Source organism: Ptychodera flava, chromosome 18 (assembly GCF_041260155.1).
Source record: "Ptychodera flava strain L36383 chromosome 18, AS_Pfla_20210202, whole genome shotgun sequence".
NCBI classification, from domain to species: Eukaryota; Metazoa; Hemichordata; class Enteropneusta; family Ptychoderidae; genus Ptychodera; species Ptychodera flava.
The window spans coordinates 20,790,165-20,809,594 of NC_091945.1; the positions used below are offsets into that span (position 1 = coordinate 20,790,165).

The 19,430-nt window shown below is 38.3% G+C and overlaps 1 protein-coding gene across 1 annotated transcript in view; it reads right to left on the reverse strand.

Annotated features, from left to right (window-relative positions):
- LOC139117117 (clumping factor A-like) overlaps positions 1 to 19,430 on the reverse strand; it is a 50,480-nt gene that overhangs the window by 23,124 nt on the left and 7,926 nt on the right. The window contains exons 2-4 of the mRNA XM_070679961.1: positions 10,933 to 11,027; positions 4,076 to 4,150; positions 3,238 to 3,316 (exon numbers count right to left, since the gene is read on the reverse strand). Coding sequence (XP_070536062.1) covers positions 3,238 to 3,316; positions 4,076 to 4,150; positions 10,933 to 11,027 — 249 coding nt within the window. The remainder of the gene's footprint in view (positions 1 to 3,237; positions 3,317 to 4,075; positions 4,151 to 10,932; positions 11,028 to 19,430) is intronic.

The following is a 19,430-nucleotide window of genomic DNA, read 5'->3' on the forward strand; positions in this document are numbered from 1 at the left end:
ATTCAAAACAAGATACTCTCTCAATTCTTAAAGTCATAAGCCCCTATTCCCGCCATTTAAGGGCGATACCTAAGAGGGAGCCATTAACCCTACAATAGCATGTATTCTACGACTGTGAAAATAAATGAATATTTTACGATGACTTAAAGTCGTTCCCATAGAATGTCCGTCCTAGTTAAATGCCATGCTAGACCTAATGCCATACAAATAGGTCGCCTATCTTTCATTTAGGTCGTAATATAAAATACGACTTCCCGAAGTAAAGGTTACAATTTCAACCGTCTGAATGTGTATCGCTATATAGGACCGTGATGTACTTACATGCATACTTACATACATAGATACATACATACATATATACATACATACATATATACATACATACATACATACATACATACATACATACTTAGATACATACATACATACATTCATACATTCATATACACACACACCATATATATATATATATATATATATATATATATATATATATATATATATATATATATATACCATGAATAAAATGGTGATGACTATAGGTAGATATACCATGAATAAAGTGGTGATAACTGGTCATATTGTTGCGATACATTACGTATCATTTAGGTAATAGAGATGGACCCTTACTTTTTCTACATTGTCAGGTTGCATCTGTCAGATATATTTAATGATCGAAATTGACTAGCCCTCATTTCTCACCACAACGACTCCCTCAGCGATCGTTCGGGCACTGCTTTGCCACTATTTCTTTATTATGCAACCATGAACGACGAAGTATTGTGGTTGACGTAATTTCAGTAACATCACATGTTATCTTTTGACTGTTGGAGGAAATTAAGGACATGGTCCGGTGAACGTTTCACAATCATTAATCAGTCGCTTGAGAGATCACGTCTGACATAAAAGAGTAGTGCAATTTTTCCGACACCCTATCAATGCTTGATAATTAGCATAAATGCGATTATAATCTCAATATATTGACATAGCATTTATCAGCTGAATGCTGTCAGTTTGTTATCGAGTATGTTAGTTGTCATTGCCCTTTGTGTTATCAAGCTGTATCTTATCTTCTTCTCCTTGTTCCTGTTTGGGTAATTCAAACAATGTTTTCTGTTTTGTTATTACCATTTATAATTAACTCTATTTCGTGTATCGTTCGAATAGGCCTAAATTGCGCTTTGTGAGCAGATAAGAACTATTTCTCGGCGATGAAATTTCGCTTCGATGAACATCTGGTTAGTGAAACCAAAACATTACGAAAGGAGGTTTTCTCATGTCAACACTTAACAGTCACAGCCCCCTCCGTTGAATCACCGATGGCGCAGAGAGTCAGTCCCGTGCTCAATTATCACAGGACACGTTGACTCGAGGACGGATGAACCACAAGAAGGGCGACACTGCCGCCACATCGAGCCGTTAATTAACTCGACACATGTGTGAATAATTCATTTTCCCCGTGACGCAGTTTCTCAACAAACTAATTTATTCTGATTAGAAATTAATTTTCCCCAACATTACACACCGCAGTCTTTATATATCAAGTGGGTCCTTTGACGATTCCATAGTTATCGACCTATGAAAATAAAACATATTACGAGTCCATAGCAAACTAATTGTGTTGAGGGAGTTTTGTGTCTCGTCGGGCAATTCCACACATCCTTTTAATGTGTCAATTATGCTTCCTTGGTGAACTCTAAAGCCTAGAACGCCTTGAATTTCAAGGTTTTCAGGGAGTGTTCCTCAACGCTCAAAATTCCTGGAATTTTGATTTTTAGTCAATTTTTTAGGCTTCTTCCCGCGCATCACCGCTCCGTCACTGAATGTCGATGTCAAATATCACACAGAACACAGTACTGTAAATTTCCCATAATTCATTGCGATTTGTATCCTCAGAGATTCCCCAGAGAAGTCTACCAGGTCTCCCATGTGTAGACAAATTCATAGACTAGTTGTAAAAATTCTGAAAACGTACTTTTAAGAACACCATTCTTCTCAATTCTCATTTTAAATGATTTGGAAAATTATGCAAGATTGAGAGAGGAGATAGCATTTTTGTAAAATTTTCCACTGATTGTGTCTTCAGCCATACAGAATAATGTGATGGAAAGTAGGGAGACCAGTTGCACCTGTTTTTTGAAACAAAAGGATATTGATTTTTTCCAATGGAAATGTCAAAAGAAATTTGCATTGTAAGTTTTCTCAGAGAATGACCCCTTCAGTTCGTCATAGCTTGCTGCCTAAAAAGTATGGCATTTGTAGTACCTACAGAACATGACTTCCATGGTTGTTTAATGGCTATTTTGAGACTTTTGCTGAAATTTCTAAACGTACTTTTACTGGATATTATTTAACAATTATTCTGATGCTGAACATTAGTGCTTACATGCAGAACTGAAAAGGTTTTTAGAAAAGTAACCTTCATGGATAAAAATCAAAGAGAATTGGGTAATTTATTGTACCGTGCAGAAGTCACGTCTAGCCAGAATAGCATATTATGCCAACTTGACACGTTCACGGTCGTGTTACTTTTTTTCCTCGTCAAAGTCGTCGTCATGCAGTTTTCACTAATTTTGCCCCATTTCACAACGATCCGAATGCGACAGTACGGATACTAAAAAAATTATCAATACCCTTCAACATTTTTGTCTGTCAAACAATGACCAACACACAGAACCGCGACTTCCTGACGCAATGAGTTTGGAGATGTGCCGTCGAGACAGCTAATAACCGGATTATAGGACACACAGGTGAGCAGGATGATTGGAAATATTCAGTGTAAAGATGAGTTAATTAGATCATATGTCACGTTACATTATCGGTTTTCATAGTACAGAAAGTATTTCCTATCATTTTGCATCTGTCCCAGAACTAGGCACTTGTTTCCTATTACGCATGCGCACTACATTTATATGTAGTGTACTGGGGCGCGTGACGGCGTAAGATTATTGACATGATTTCATTTTTAGTGAGTAAAGGTGGCTGTAAGTCACGATTCACAAATATGAGTTGAGTTCATTGGATTATAGAAAACCTGTATCGGGTGTTTCAGGCGCGCATTAGTTTTGGCTTTGTTTACGAATAGATGCCCGATGGAAATGCAACTGGAGTTTTAGAAAAAGCATGACAGCACGATTATCACGTGACCCAAGGGATAGATTTCACAGCGATGAGACAGAGTGTGTGCTGGCGTAACGAGCTGATGGGGGTATCTTTGAAGGGATTTGATCGGCTTACCTTGCTCTATGTTGTCTGGTTTGACAAGTTTATTCCTGACGTCATCGAGAAGTTTCTTCGCGTCTTCGTCAGGGAACAACTGCGAGGGGGGATAAAGCCTGCATTGTTATCCCAGTCTTTTCAAATGTTCTGCTCAGATTTTATCGATTTCTTTCCATTCCAAACGTTGAAAACTACACGAGTTGTAAAATAAAGCTAGGACAATTTTGACTTTTTTACACAGTGATGTAACTCTGTTAAACCATCTATTTTCATCCTTGACTGTAATTTGATATATTAACCCTTTCACCACCATGGTTTGTCCCAAATCCATTGTTTTCTATGGTAAAGTTGGACCTGTATACAGGGAACTGGGGGTGAAAGGGTTAATAATGTTATCATCCTTCCCTTTCTGTTTCTGCTGGTTCTTCTTTTTTTAATTAAAAAAAAAAGCTGGAGAAAATCTTCACTATATTCTCACTGGAGTCAATGGATACCATGCATCATAATGCATTGTCAATCGACGTAATCATACGACGCTGTATAATCACGTATAGAAATGAAAATCTCTTGCCCACTGCATTGCGACTACTTCTTGCGTTGCGTTCAATGTACACCAGTGTTGTGGTATTATCGACAAGTGAATTCAAGTCCGGACTAACAAGTTGTCGACAATGACATTGGATGTTACTGACGAGTTTGAACCTAAGGCATTTTGTCGTGACTTTTTGGAGTGGAACAAGAAACTATATTGTACAGACAGATCACAAAACAATGCGAACTGCTTCAAAAGTTACACCTGCCGGTGCCTTGAAGTAGCATCGAACGCCGGGCGGTGGTGTGTCGTGTGCAGGCCTACCTGTGAAATGCATTCTGGGTAATCGGATGGATTTTTCAGCATCACTTCTATGCACTGTATCTTGACAGCTTTCGTCTGTTGAAAAGAAACAAAAGGTCGATGTTTAAAACATTTATATGTTTTCCCTCCACACAAAATGTCAACCGATGATCAGCACAAACATCTAAATAACACACAGAGGCAAGGAATTACGAACAGGGATTAGAAAAAAGACTGACATTTGAGGAACGAGTCAACTTCGTGTTGAACTCCTGAAATGTCATTGGACGAGGTGCCTTCTACTCGTCATTTTTCTCCCAGGATATAGCAAAAGAAGCGCAATTTGTAAATTTAGCTATTTAAAAGCCCATTAGCTGTAACTTTTGACATTTTTTTTTAGTACTCGTGCTCTATGTAACAGAGTTTCCCTCAACAGCACTATGACTTGCATTGGTTGTTCGATTGTCAATATAGACTGTGTACTTGCGTCATTGTTGACTCAGTGGAAGTCCGGACCTGAATTCTATGTGGACAATAAATATGTACCACACACGCGCGCTCGCACTTTTACTCACGGTACAAAAATGCAAATTGCCAAAAGGTTTACAGTATAGTGCTTGATTACTCTACACTGAGATAGCTGTCGTAATGAGATGTCGACATACTCTGGTAAAACGAAACAGATAGCGCAATTTTATAAATTGTTCAGTCCGAATTGTGTCGTATGAGAGTAAAGTGTATATTTGACCATCATCCTCTCCATTTGTCTGTAAATAGCGCTGTTCACAGTCACAGGTCTGTTACTACATGTAGCTGTAGGCCTTCTGCTCTTGAAATATGGACAAATTTTATCAATTTTGCAATCGTGGCTGTTTTTGCAGCTTATAGTCTGAGTCGTGAATATGTCTGTAAGTATTCATTGTTACACTAGTAAGATGTATTTTCGTCATTCTTGCATGCTTAATTTTCAAAAGCGTAATCTAGAAACTGAAACCCAACATTTCGAAATGATCAATACATGCTCTTCGGTACTAGGCAACAACTCAAGAAAATACCAAATCACATAAAAGTTCTTTCCAATCAAAGTACTACAATCAAAGCATCTCCTTCTGCTACCTGTTTAGGTTTAAGACTTGACCAAGAACTCAGCTGGTCCAACCATGTTGCCTACCTCCGTCGAGCATGTGGCTATCGTCTGACGAAATTGGCCCGTGTCAGACGATGTATTCCAGAAAAGGTTCGCAAAAATGTTATCTCAGCTACAGTTTTCTCCCTTTTAGACTACTGTGACACTGTCTTTTCCACTGTAATATTACTCTCAAAAAGCAATCTACAACGCATAAATAATTTTGCAGTTCGCATTCAGTGTGGACTCAAAAAGTCAGACCATGTTACATCTTACAGAAATTCACTCAACTGGCCAACTATCCAGGAAAGGCACGACCAACACTTAAAAAATCTAGTTCACAAATGTATCAACAAAAAAGTTCCTGTCTACTTGTCTGACCTTCTCACAAAAAATTCAACAATTCACCAGTATAACACCAGAATAAATATCATGTTTCTAAAGTCAACAGTCGCTCATTCAAATATCGTTCATCCACCATTGCCAATACTATAATTTAAACTACTTTACTGTGCCTGTTTATTCTTTTCTGAGCCATTTCTTGACCGATCTGCATGTCAACTTCCTGCTTGTTTTAATTGAATATACGGTGCTCACCAACTTTTTAAGCTTATCTTTTGATGTGTAGTTTTATAACTTTTAACTACTGGTCTTTTATTGAGTTATTTATTTATTTATTTATTTATTTTTATTCTGTATATGTCCATGTATTTTATTAAATGCATGAAAATCCATTTATGGATGCATTGACTTGAAGTAATAAAGTTAAAAAATTACAAATTACTAGAAATGCGGACGAATATTTATTTTTACATATTAAAATGAGAACAATGACGTAAATTGTAAACAGCCCTATTCGAGGACAGTACAGACAATGTTTAGCCTTTGCGCAACTTCGCCAGCCAAGGGAGTTTTAAACTTTGGCAGGGGCAATCCCTCGTTGGTCAGGGAGACTATACTAGGCCGACCTAACATATAGCAGTGCAAATCAGACTATGCCTTTTGCGGCGGTGATATGTCTTTCCGGGACTCCTCGTAGGGCAAATGAGCTAGTGACTATGCTCTCTGCGGCTCTGTACTGAGAATAGTCAGTCAGACCCGCATGCGAACACAGTGCTGTACGGAAATTTGGCAAAGAGCTTTGTGGCCTTTTAACTATACCTGTATTATGTGTAATATTCTAGTCGGCCTAATTTGTTTCTATCTGTTTAGAAAACTGGTATCTTCGTAAAGTATAGAGCAGATGACAAAAATTGGTTGGTAAATAATGGAGAACCCACAGTACGCCTGCGCGAATACATATACGCGGTCTACAACAGTAACACGCAACTCTTTCTGCTAATCTTTCTGCATTGTCATCCAAGTTGTAATTTTCGCTTGCTGTTCACTGATTGGTTAAAATTGTACAAACGTTGAATGATAGCGTCTGTCCCATGAAAGTGTGCTTAGGTGACAAAACATAGGTTTTTCGTTAATGTGATGAATTTTTCTCCATTATTTCCAGTGCTAAGCTTCTGCACTAACGTCACTCGCATTATCTCCGTTTCGTCATCGGATGTGGTAATTGGGGTATTTGGGTCGACATATCCAGGCAACAGAGGACATAGACCGGGTAATCGGATGCACTTTATCGGCTTCAAAGACCCACTCTAGTGCGTTTCATCCGGCCAAATGTCAGGCCTCCTTCACACACCTTAATAATGCATGTACTTTGGCAGCAAAGCTATGGAATTCAACGGTGCTGTGCGGAGATTGACTTGGTTTATGTGTACTGTGTTCCCGACTCGCTCTTAGCAATATTATTGCTACAATACTTAGCTGAGCATTTCAGTGAACGCTGTCCCCCTGACTTTCGGACAGTAATATCAGCTACTACGCACCATGTCTGCAACTAGACAAAGTTGACTGAAGATCAAGGAAGCTTTATGACATGCGCTGAATCGTATTGCTGGCTTAAATTATTATGTCAAAAATTTGTAAGGCTGATTCTCTCTCTCTCTCTCTCTCTCTCTCTCTCTCTCTCTCTCTCTCTCTCTCTCTCTCTCTCTCTCTCTCTCTCTCTCTCTCTCAAATACGTCTCCCATGACACATCATCGCTTTCCTTCAAATTATGCCGACTGAAAGGGTAGGCACGTGAATCTAATTTAACGAGTGTCCTCATGCCCGCAAGGCTACCATCCGTTATTTTAATCATATAATACCAATATTTCAGCATCGCAACAAAAATGTATGTATGTATGTATGTATGTATGTATGTATGTATGTATGTATGTATGTATGTATGTATGTATGTATGTATGTATGTATGTGCTGGGCATGCGTGTGGATACATGCTCGCATGTATGTATGTATTGACACACGTAACATTGACACTTTAGAATAGAGATTTTTTTCAACTTCTGGGCACTACAACTTAGAACGATTACATAAAGGTCTTGAGCTTTAACCTTGTCTTGCAATCCTTTCTTGTCAAAACGGAATCTCTTGACATCAGTTTTTTTTCTGAGAAGTTGCAATAATCCATGGAATCAAGTAAACATAATTAATTCCGTAAATTATCAAGAATGGAGACGAGGTGACTATGACGTAAGAGATTGCCATGGTAACTGAATAGACTATGGTTTTTTATTACAGAAAGTCTCCGACGTGGGGCAAGGGTCTTTTAAGTAAAGGTAGAGTCATTAATTCTGAATTCATTAGAATAGATTTTACGATCGCTGTACAGAAGGCAGCACGCTTGCACATAGTGCTCGCAGGACGATGTATTTTTATCATTTTTCGTGAGGAAGTGAAGGCAGACAATCCTCCTTTGCGACATTATATATTGCCACTGGGTTTTCTACGTGCCAGAATTAAAACTGGCAGACTGTAGACCATAGAACAGTGCTGCGTAATAGAGACAATATCTCTTTGCTGTTGTTCTCGGTTTTTTATTTCTTTGTTGTTGTTTTCGCTTCTGTTTACTGTCGTTGTTTTTATTGTCGGATTAAGACTGCGTTAGTTCCCTGCTTTTCTTTGTGTTCAAATCTGACAGTTTTGTCCTAAAATTGTCTAAAGTGTGAAAAAGGGTCAAGATTTACTCTCATTTACATGGGATTAGAACACTGTAGGTTCTAAGGCTTTTCAATTTCGACAACATATCCACGATAATGTAACAGTTGTTGAAAATCAACATCAAAACATTACCACATAGCAAAGCTAAAAATGGTTTGCTTTCTTTCAAGGACGGTTGCCGAGATCCGACAGAGTTGCTGATAAATTCTGGAACAATGCTGTAGGGTATAACACATCGCTGAAGTGGAAAACAACCTCGTGATGCATGGATAGCGATAGGAGAGGAGTCACTCGCCGACCAAGATTTGAGTTCTCGAAGGCCAAGAAAAATGATACATTTGTTTCTCATCCCAGATCCCTTGCGAAAACGATGCGGCGGAGCGGTTTTTTATCTAATTGTATTATTGTTTTATTTTATTTTATTAGCCGCAAAGATCGTTCTACCGACATTAATACGATAAAGCAGAAATGTTTATATTCATCGGTAAATACGGTAAATATGACACGAAGCAAGATTACGGGGTCACTTCATTACTTAGAACTGTACTGTGCGTGTATGTAATTCTACACACATTTTCTACCATTCTAGCGCAATGTCACTTTTTATATTCAATTTCATAGATAGAAGTTGACTGGACCGACATGCGGGAGAACGAGAAACACAATTTTTTCTCTTTTTTGCCCAACGAACTTATCGTAAGAGTGCCCCTTCGGCCGTGCACCTGGCCAAACAGCAAATTTACAGGTCGTATTTTCTCAAGATTTGTATCATCAGCAGGTACTTCAGTGTTACCATGGTTACAACACTAGCAGTGCTGTCGGTTTCAGGATCTTGGCCTTGGATAGAGAATACGGAACAGATATCAGCCAATAGCATACAAAGTGCCGAATGATGATACGATTTAGATGGGAACATACAACAATAATACGCGCGAAAATGATCTTATTCTGATGGCACGTCTATACATGGTGACAGGATACACGCCCAAGGGGAATACGTGCGCGTTTAACATGAATGCAGCAACAATTTTTTTTTTAAAGTCCACTGCGCCAGGTTTAGCATGCAGAACTGTTAAATACCAAGTATTTAAGGATATAGTCGTAAAATTACGGTGTCTTTAATAGTACACTGCCTTTAGATGAGAATAATTTACGCGTATCTTTTAGTTTATTATGCTGGGCACAGGTCACTCATGGAGATTGCAAGGCAGATTTTTCTTGACAGGAAATGACATATCCAATTTGCCGCCAAAAATAGTCCCGTTACTTCTTGTAATATTTTTCAGAATCAATATTCACCCTGTCCAAAAATGAAGGCTTTGACAAGTCACGACGAGAACTGTGGCTGAGAAGTAGAAGATCTCTGCAAAACGAAGTTGCCATCTTTGATATTATTTTGGTTAATATTTCGTTTCGTTGTGGTCATTTAAGGTAGTAAGCGCCTCGGAAGTGAAAGACTTAAACTTTTGCTCAAACTTTCCTTAAGGAATCTTTCAACCATTCACTTTTAAAATCAAGAATAAAAATCGGGGGTCACCGTGCAAATTTTGGTACTAGAGAAACAAATAACTCAAGATTTACCGATAATTAAAATTCAAAATGGCTGCCATCTCTGTGTTAACTCTATGGAGAAAAATAAAATTTTTGAATTTTGAAAAACTAAGCCGGTAAAAAGTTTTCTTACACCAAGAGCTTTAAAATGAACCCCCACAAGTGGTATATCAGAAAAGAATTGTGAAAGTTTGAGAGTCCGAATATCTGTTCCCGAGGCGCGTTCTAACAGTAATGACTAAAAGACATTTGTCGTTGATATCAGCAGTATGAAGGCATGCTTTCAAGTTATTTGCAGACACTAACTCCTCATGTTGTAGTTTTCAGTAGCAGTCGGGAAATTATATCGTAGAACTAAGTACACATAAAGAATGTGAACTGGGTTCGACCGATATCTGACAATTCGAAATCTCATCACATTTAGCGAGAAACATAACACTTACAAACTTTTCACATGCGACAGAAGTAACGGGAATAATTCGAAACTATTGAGACTATATCTCTTCAAGGTAGAATGTGCCTCCAGGACAGATATTCGGAATCGAAAATGTTTGCAATACTTTGCAATGCCAGTCTACTGCGAATTCATTTTGAAGCTTATAGAGTATTTGAATTCTTTACCACTCTCTATTTGATAAAATTGAAAATTTAATTTTTGGTAATTTTCTCCTCTACTCCCAAAACTCGCATGGCCACTCTTCATTATTATCATTAGTCTTCAAAGAAAACGATTCGGAGTTTCTCTGCTGAAATTTGGAGCTGAAGTTGAAATACGTCAGTTTCCTCGAAAGCACTGACAAAATACGTCATGTACTGTTCCGGAGAGAGACGATTAGCTTTCCAGTTATCTTCCATACCGGCTATTTTCAAGCCTTGATTCTTGCGTTCATTTTGGTACTTTGCGATTTGATTTTTTCGATCCATATTGTCCTTATCCTTCCGATTTCCCTCAAACGCAAAGATGTTCCTAGTGCTTGCAGTAAGATAAGACAGAAACAGGCCCGCTTGCATAACGCAGCGCTGTCACCCGTGTTTCAAAAGTTATTTTCAAGTTTTGCTGTGAAGCCATATACTGGTGGTCTCGCATCTCCTTTTTCCATCCCAGTATAAGTGTGTGTTATATTTTCACCAAAAAAAGCCTGCTTACCTCTTCTTCCTTCTCCGAGTTCATTTGGCGCTCCTGAGATGCGGCTCCTTCACCCGCATTCACTGAGTCTGGTTGCCATGACGACGGGAGGGATTCTGGGGGCAAATTGAAAATAAGAATCAACATAATTATGTCAGGCTGTGGATGAAGCTTACGTATCGATTATTCGTGGATGGAGTCAGATCAAACTTGGCCTGCCTCTGGTAGCTGTCCGAGTCAAAGCCGAGAAATAAATATCTGTTGTTACAAAGCTATTATCATTAAAATTGTCAGCCGTGTCGATCCAAAAGTGGTTCTGTGACAATGGCCATTGTCGTAATCTTACAGCGCCTGATATATGTTTCTGACGAAGAAGTTTTCCCAGATGCATTGGCTAAACCTTTCTTTCAAAGTGATGAATGTAATTGAGTGACCAGACGTGAAAATTATCATAGATCTGTATGTCTTTATTAACTATGGCCGTTTTTTTATTTTAAAAGGTGAGATTTGGAGGAGGAGCTTTAAAGTCGATTCATTGTATATCAGTCTGTATAGAGTTGTTCAGGTCTGTAGAATCCCCACATGTATTTTTATTCCTTTCAAATGAAACTTCGAGTGAATGTCCGCGACAAAGTAGAGTCATGCGGAAATCAATCCATGGCGTTGACCGTGAAAACCTATTGTAACATTTGTAAACGTCAACTACTCAAGAATATGTTTGGCACGACTATATTTTTCAAGTTAATGCTTCAACCTGTAAGAAGAAGTTAACTTAAGTAGATAGAAATATCATTAATTGTTACAACTGTTACAAAATAAAATGTGAGGTCAAAATACACCTGAAAGCACGTAGGTTAGTGTGAACAAGGTGTCTGCTAATTTGTAGAAGGCCCTTGTAGTTTTTACTTGGCGAGAATGTACACAAAACAAACACAAGAAATGAAGGCAAAATATTGTGAGTTTATGGTATTTTTAAGCCATTATAATCAAATAATCAACATTGTTAAAATAACATCTAACACAAACAATTTGATGTGGACAAGTAGACATATATGCAATCATACATACACATACATACATACATACATACATACATACATACATACATACATACATACATACATACATACATACATACATACATACTAACACACATACATACACACATACATACATACATACATACATACATACATACATACATACATACATACATACATACATACATACATACATACATACATACATACATACATACATACGTTCGTTCGTAAAAGCGATAATAATCAGCCATCTAAACATCACCTATACACGCCACTTTCCTGATCAATTCGAATGTTCTTGTGATGTGGAAAAATAAAATCAGTTTACTGTCTATATATGTTTGAAGTATATTTGCTCCAAAAAAGTTTGAGAAGTACTTGTCGAAGGATGTCTCACAATGATTGATAGTTCCGTTTCGGTAAACAATATTTTTGAACTGAAATTATCTTGCGTGGGCGAGAAGAAAGAACGTGCAATTCATTCGAATACACGAAACTAACGTGGGTAGCAATTGATAATAGCTACGGCCTTGGCGTGACTCCAATTAGTTTGACGAAGAGAAGGGCTGTGACCAAACACTTCGTGAGTGAAGGTCCTGCTAGGAAATGTCAATGCACTATATTTAGGTCTTCGATTCAAACATATGATTGGTTGATTGGTTGTGTTCTATGATCAGGTGCAGCCAATGAACAGTGAACCTTTAAAGGGGTCCTTAATATGAAACACGATTGGAACAAATTTGGGATAATTGGATAGTGAAGTAATGTGGATTTAATCTACAAATGTAACCTCATCTGCTTTTCTTTTTTAAGTTACACACTTGTTTTTATGAGTAATTTGCAATATTGCAATATTCAGCTATACGGCACCTAACACTTTTGAGAAGTTTGAAAAATATGAAAATGCAATTATCCCAAATTAGTTCCAATCGTGTTTATGATAAGATATATTGTGCGGGACATGTAATGTGAACTGACTAATTTTAAGCCGCGAGGGTAATTAATTAGCTGTTCATAATTTGCCCTCCAAATAATTCTTTTTTACCTGACCTCCTGCACTCAAACTTCATGTTTACCCATTCCCCACATAGTTTTGCCTATTTCCCCTCCCCATCGTGAATTTTTGAAGCTCCCTTGCCCTGTGGCGAAAAAAAACCTTGTCGATTTCCCCAGCCCTGGAAAAAATTCCCCTTCAAATTTTATCATTCCCCTGCAGACATGAAGCTCCCCTGCTTTGTGATGAAAAAACCTGTCGATTTTCCCCTGCCCTGTAAAAAAATTCCCCGCTCCCCTGGCCAATCAGCCGATATCTGCCCTGCCCGAACCCCCCCCCCCAAAAAAAAACACAAATAACTAAAATCTGCTCCCTGACAGCTAAAAATATGTCCCCTGCCCAAGCAAAATTAAAATTTGCCCTGCCCTAAAAAATTGCTCCTGGAAAAGCTTTTTCGATGATTAGCTCCGTTGGCTGCACCTGTATGACGACGAACAAAAAAACCGTGCAAACGGTAGTTACTGTGTTGCATCACAGAACATTATTAATGATACTATCAGTTAATGTTTGTGTTTCACTTCGGTAGAAGGAGATCTAAAGCGAGATATCCACTCATGAATTTCTCTCACTGTCAAGTCACGATGAAATGATTCACTTAAACCGTCTATCAGACAGTTTGAGTTTGTAAAATATAATTTTTTAATTAAATACTTCCGTCGCACGGGAAATAACTGTCGGCTGGCGCGGCGACATGGCAAATTTTCGAGACGCAGTTTTGTGGCGCTTCACGTTGCCAACACAAGTTTTTTTTGTTTTGTTTTTGTTTTTTGTTTTTTTTTCAAAGGAATATTTCTCATCTCAGATAACAAGGAAACCCCCTCATACAATGTATTTTCAAAAAGCAGAGAATCTAAAGTTAGGTTTTTCAAACAAATTCTCATTTCTCCTGCACGGGAAAGAAATATCGGGTGACGACTTAGTACATTTCAACAAACACAACGTCATATTTTAAGGTCATATTGCCATATTTTAGCTTCATATCGTCACATTTGCACAATTCAATACATCAGATTGAAGGCACACGCACGCCACAAACAGCATGCAAAGTCCTAATGTACAAGCAATGAATGGCTCTATATTGGATTTTGACCGCCAGGCCGACTGGCATGCTGAAATTCATCATCAAAAAGATGATTTATACCTTTACGTTTACAGGCATAACGCGAAATGCGCTTCTGACATACTTTTTGAAAGAAGTAGTCCTTGCGCATGCGTAGCACTCACACGTCATGTTGCTATTGATCTCTATTCTCCCACACTGAAATCAGAAGCCTTTCCGGTTTGCGGCGGGCAATTTTAACGCACCTTGAAAGATTTTACTGCCCTCTCGTTTGCTTTTGCACTTGTCACAGTTTACCACCGTTAGACAATCGTGTTGTAAATTTTTATTACCTTTAATTTAACTGTAGGTCTCATGCCCTCGATTATCGCTTGATTCTTACAATGTTGCATTTCAGATTTTACGTGTAAAGGGAACTGTGAGGTACTATACAGGAAGACCAAGTAGGCTTGAATCGCATACGTAAGGTTATACAATACTAAAATACGAAAAGTAATAAATCGTTGTCGATGCTTTGCTAAGTGGGATTTAAGTTATTGTCCCTTATACTGACGGACGCAATCAAAAGTCACAAGGAAAAAATATTACTAGAGAAGCGACTAGATAGCATATTTGAAATTCAAAATAGTCTTCGTTCACTGTGTTAAATCTATGAGGAAATCGTCGATTTTTGTAGAAAAAAAACAAAAGTGTTAAGAAATAATCTTCTCCACAGTGTTTACAATTAGTGAAGAAGGGATGTTGACCAGCCAAGATTTGTTTTATTTTGACGGTCCACACACCTGTCCCTTGCCTATAACGTGAGCAGATGATTGCAGTGGAAATAGCTCACGGAAAGAAAAGGGATAACGTACTCTCCTAAGAATGCGTTCCGACATCGCCGCGGCCTCACAAAGTCTTGTGCTATCTGGCACTCGAGGCTCTTCTACTTGATTCAGTCCAATCTAGGTTTCGACTGCAATTTATGTTTGGCTGGGAGCACAGCCTGCAGAAACCGAAAACGTTACTATACAGCTACGAAGTGAAATGTTTTAGTATGTGATAATTTCAGGTAGATGCATTTGTAATGTGAAACATTCCCTTCTCGCTCGAGATCATTCAATTTTTTTCTTCCTTTAAATGCCATAAACTGAGAATTAATTACAAAAAAACTCTAAACAGGTATGATCAAATAACATGAAAAAATATGACATGATGCACCATGACATGATGTGCCCATGTGATGAGATATGATATGATATGATATGATATGATATGATATGTATGATATGAGAAATATTATATGATATATGACATGACACACGATTCGATACTGCACGGTTTGGTATTGGATGGTTTTGTGTAGTATAGAATTATGGTATTATATGGTATAGTTGAAGAACGAATTGTCGGTGGTGTCGCTTTGTACGCTCCTCTGATCAGTTAACTCCTCAGGTCAAAGTTTAAACATCCTCTGTTAGCTGCGCAGACAATGCCAGTGGCCGACCCTTGTTGCAGTGATGACACCGGGAGTGTGCAAACGTGTGTGAGGGAAGATGAGATGGCCTGAATACAATATATGGACTGTATACTCTTGCATTAACAACATGGCTCGTCTGTTGAAATTTATATTATTTCTAGAAATTCATAAATCCCTAATCACAATATATCTACAAGATTTATTTACACACTTTGCTTGGTTTTGAAATATATCGCCCGTACCGGACGCACTGACGTCGTTTATGCCAGGTGAACCGTTCAGAAACTCGTCTATCACACGACCTTCGCCGAAAAGTGTCACGTAAAAGTCCATATATCGTTTTCTGTTGAGTCAGAGTGCATCACCACTTCGATATTCTAGTGAGTATGCGCGGTGACGTTCTTTATCAGACCTGCCTTTGTAATCTGGTCATACAAGGTGAGGGAGATAGTCTGCCTCGTGATGCACAGTGACGCACTGACAAGGTAATTTAGGAATTTAGGTGTGTGATTTTTAGCGCGAAGATTCGCCGCTGTCTAAACACATTTTGTCGGCTAGTAGCCGTATCGCGAGCTGCTTTCGATTTCTGCTCGTTCGCGAAAGAGAAGTAGTTTTAATATGATAGAAACTCAAAATGCAGAGTACACTTTAATTTACGCACAAAATTTCGGTTTTTTTCCCCAGATCTCTGGGGGCCAATTCTAGCATTTCTTCATTTCGCACCAGATCGTCTGCACCAATATTCACACTGGCATGACCCGTATAGTGATTGCAATTTCATACTGAACGGCATCACGCTACGCAGGAGTCGAGAAGGCCATTCAAGATTGGAGTACCTCCATTAAGTCGACAAATTAACGATGCTTCGTATTTCTCGGTGATATTACGAGTACAGAAATTACCTCCGACGAAAATCCTGGCTGATCTGTACACTAAATATATACAGTGCGAGAGGCCATGTTAACGACGAGGGAATACGGTGCGTGGGCGGGCAATTATTGCAGAAAATATCGGCAGCTATATACTCATAGAAGTTTTATTTTGATTGTAAGTGGTCAGAAATTGAAACGGTCTCGGTTGAAGTTACACTGTCGACTAAGGTGCTAGTGCTAAGGTCATCGGTACTAAATAATTGTCCAAATTTCGAACATTTGTTTAAAATTACCCCTTCAATGACTGCTTACAAATATTAATTACTTTATTGCAGGCTGGTAAAAGATCCTCCATCGACAAAAAATATGAGACCGCGACAGCCCAAGACACACAGCTTTTAAAAATCTATAAAGACATTAAAACGCTCAAACCATCTCAACGGTACATCAGAGAACCCGGTGGCGTTGTAACCAGAAAAGCACATGTCAGATGCGTATAACGCTTGTAACAATTCGTTTTCAAAGCGCTGAAGAGGGTTTAGAAAGCTGTTTCTCTTCAAGATTAAAAATTGTTGACATTATTTAACACAAATGGTAATGAGACGCGGCAAAATATGACCTTGTTACAGGGTTTCGTAAATTGACAAATATGTATATCCTAGGCCATTTTGTACTGATTACTCAATTAGCATGAAATATTCAATAACTTAATCATTGGATATTTGCATAATTGTACCATGCTTTCTTATTTCGTGTTTCTTGCTTTGACATGGCCTTCCGTCGGAAAAGAGAATAAGGATATTACGCAATATTGGATTCACCAGAAAGAGCCATCGAGATATTCTGCTTGAAGCGCATGTAGGCGTATACACACAGGCCTGAAATAATTTTCTGAGTTTCTTCTCGGTTGTGCGAGATCACCTCACTTCCATTGGAATTGGGGATTAAGATTACAGAAAGGAAACTCGCCCTTGCTTTGTGGAAAAAAATAAATTAGTGTCGATAACCGGACGTGAAACTTCACAAGAGCAAACATTCTCTACATGTGCAAACAGTTGGAGCGCAAACGCAATGAAAGGGGTAATTTTGTGATCTTTGTTTACATTGAGATATGTGAATCACGTGACAGACAAATTAAGTAATTCGGAACGAATAATCAATATTTACTTGATATTTCGAAAATGCCTGAAAATCTTCTATGGTAATCTTTGTTGATCTCCCTATCCGAAATGAGTGCTAATCATCAGTTCACATGTGGCGATAATTTATAGGCCTACTGATTAAATGGTTGGTTGACACTATTAACCTTCTCAAACAAAAGAAGTGAGAGTTGAAGGTAAAACTGTGAGCCAATGCTTTCAGGAATGAACCATCGGGTCTTGAGAGGGAGTAGTCAAAATGGAATGCTGTATACGCGGAGTGATTTTTTTAAATTCAGACGAGATCTGCTGCTTTGCAAAAATACTCATTTTAGTCAAAACGCACGGCATTTTGGAAACACCACATGACGTTCCTGAGTACTGTCGCATCAAAAAGTACGGCCAACTCTCGGCAAGCAGCTCGGCGCATCTTTCTATAGACAATCCCTCCTAACATCAAATGGTGCAACCCTTACCTGACTAGGGTATAGGTTATTTTTGGCATAGTCCAAGCATTTCAACTTTAAACAAACCACACACTATTTTGTATTACACTGCCAATGATCAATCTCTAAGGAAAATAGTCTTTTTTTTCTTTGTATTATATTATTTGTTTTTAGCATTATGTTTTGTGACTCTCTTTATTCTGTTTTCTTTTCTATACAGTTTCGCCAAATTTCGATTTACTCGCTTGCGACTTAACAAATCCCCGGAACAAACCACGCGATTCCTTATCCCAATGAGATTTTACCTGGGTCAATTATTGATATGACCCCCTTACAAATGTTCTTACGAGCACATTGCAATTGTCTCAGGCCAGAGGGAAAAATATTGTTCCTTGTTTTTTTGGGGTTTTTTTTTTTTGCAAAGCTACCAGCAAAATCTCCAACTACAGTTACATCGTTACTGATGGCTTGGAGTCTTGATTTTACAAACTGTTTACAATAATAGAGGCATTGCATATACAGGCAGTGTTGACAGAACATATTCTGATCATTTCCACATGCTCTCAGAAGAAAACAAAAAAAACTGTTAAAAATATGCACACCAAAAATACCTTACATTTGCCCTTATTTAAAAAAAAAAAAACAAATTTTCTAATTGGCTATAATAGTAGAAGCGGGAATTCTGAGGAACAATTTAATTATTCTTCAGGCCTATACATGCAATTTTCCGACACTACAATCTAACTTCGAATTCGCCGCAGTATTCTAAATTACCTCTAACTTTCAGACCAACAATAATTGTCAATATTTCTCTAGTCGTCCCGCCGAGAGATAAGAGACAGCATTTTTATCAGTCTATGTACAGATGCAATCTTGGTCAACGACTGACATCACATGGAAAGAGCGCCGTGGTCCCAATCAGAAGCGAACACCTAAGTGGCCCTTGATGAATAACATCACCCTGCCAGTTTCAATATCTTGGCGCCAAAGTCTGGATAATTAGACTTTTAAATAAACCTCACCTAATCAGACTCGGCAAAGCCTAAAAAAACGGACGTTTCTTCTCTCGACAGACAAGTCGAGTTGATCTGTGATGTAGTGAGTTGCATTCCTCGATGATTAAATTGAGCTCAGGATAAACAAGGGAAATATTGACAACGACGTAGTTAAAACTCTTGGAATATTGGAAAAGGTACACTTCAACATGCATTACTTTCATAGTGGGCCGTACAAACAAACCTTAGGAAAGGCGCTGCAGAAAGGACATTTGTACGGCGGATGAGAATAAAGTTGTCAGTCTATGGCATTTGATGTCCAAGTTGGGTGCTTTAAATAAATGTCTTGGTTTGCCGTTCGCGTGCTGGTAGGTTTTCAGAGAAAATTATGAAACAAAACACAATGTTAACACTATATTACAAATAAAAATATTATTTTTTCAAAAGAAAC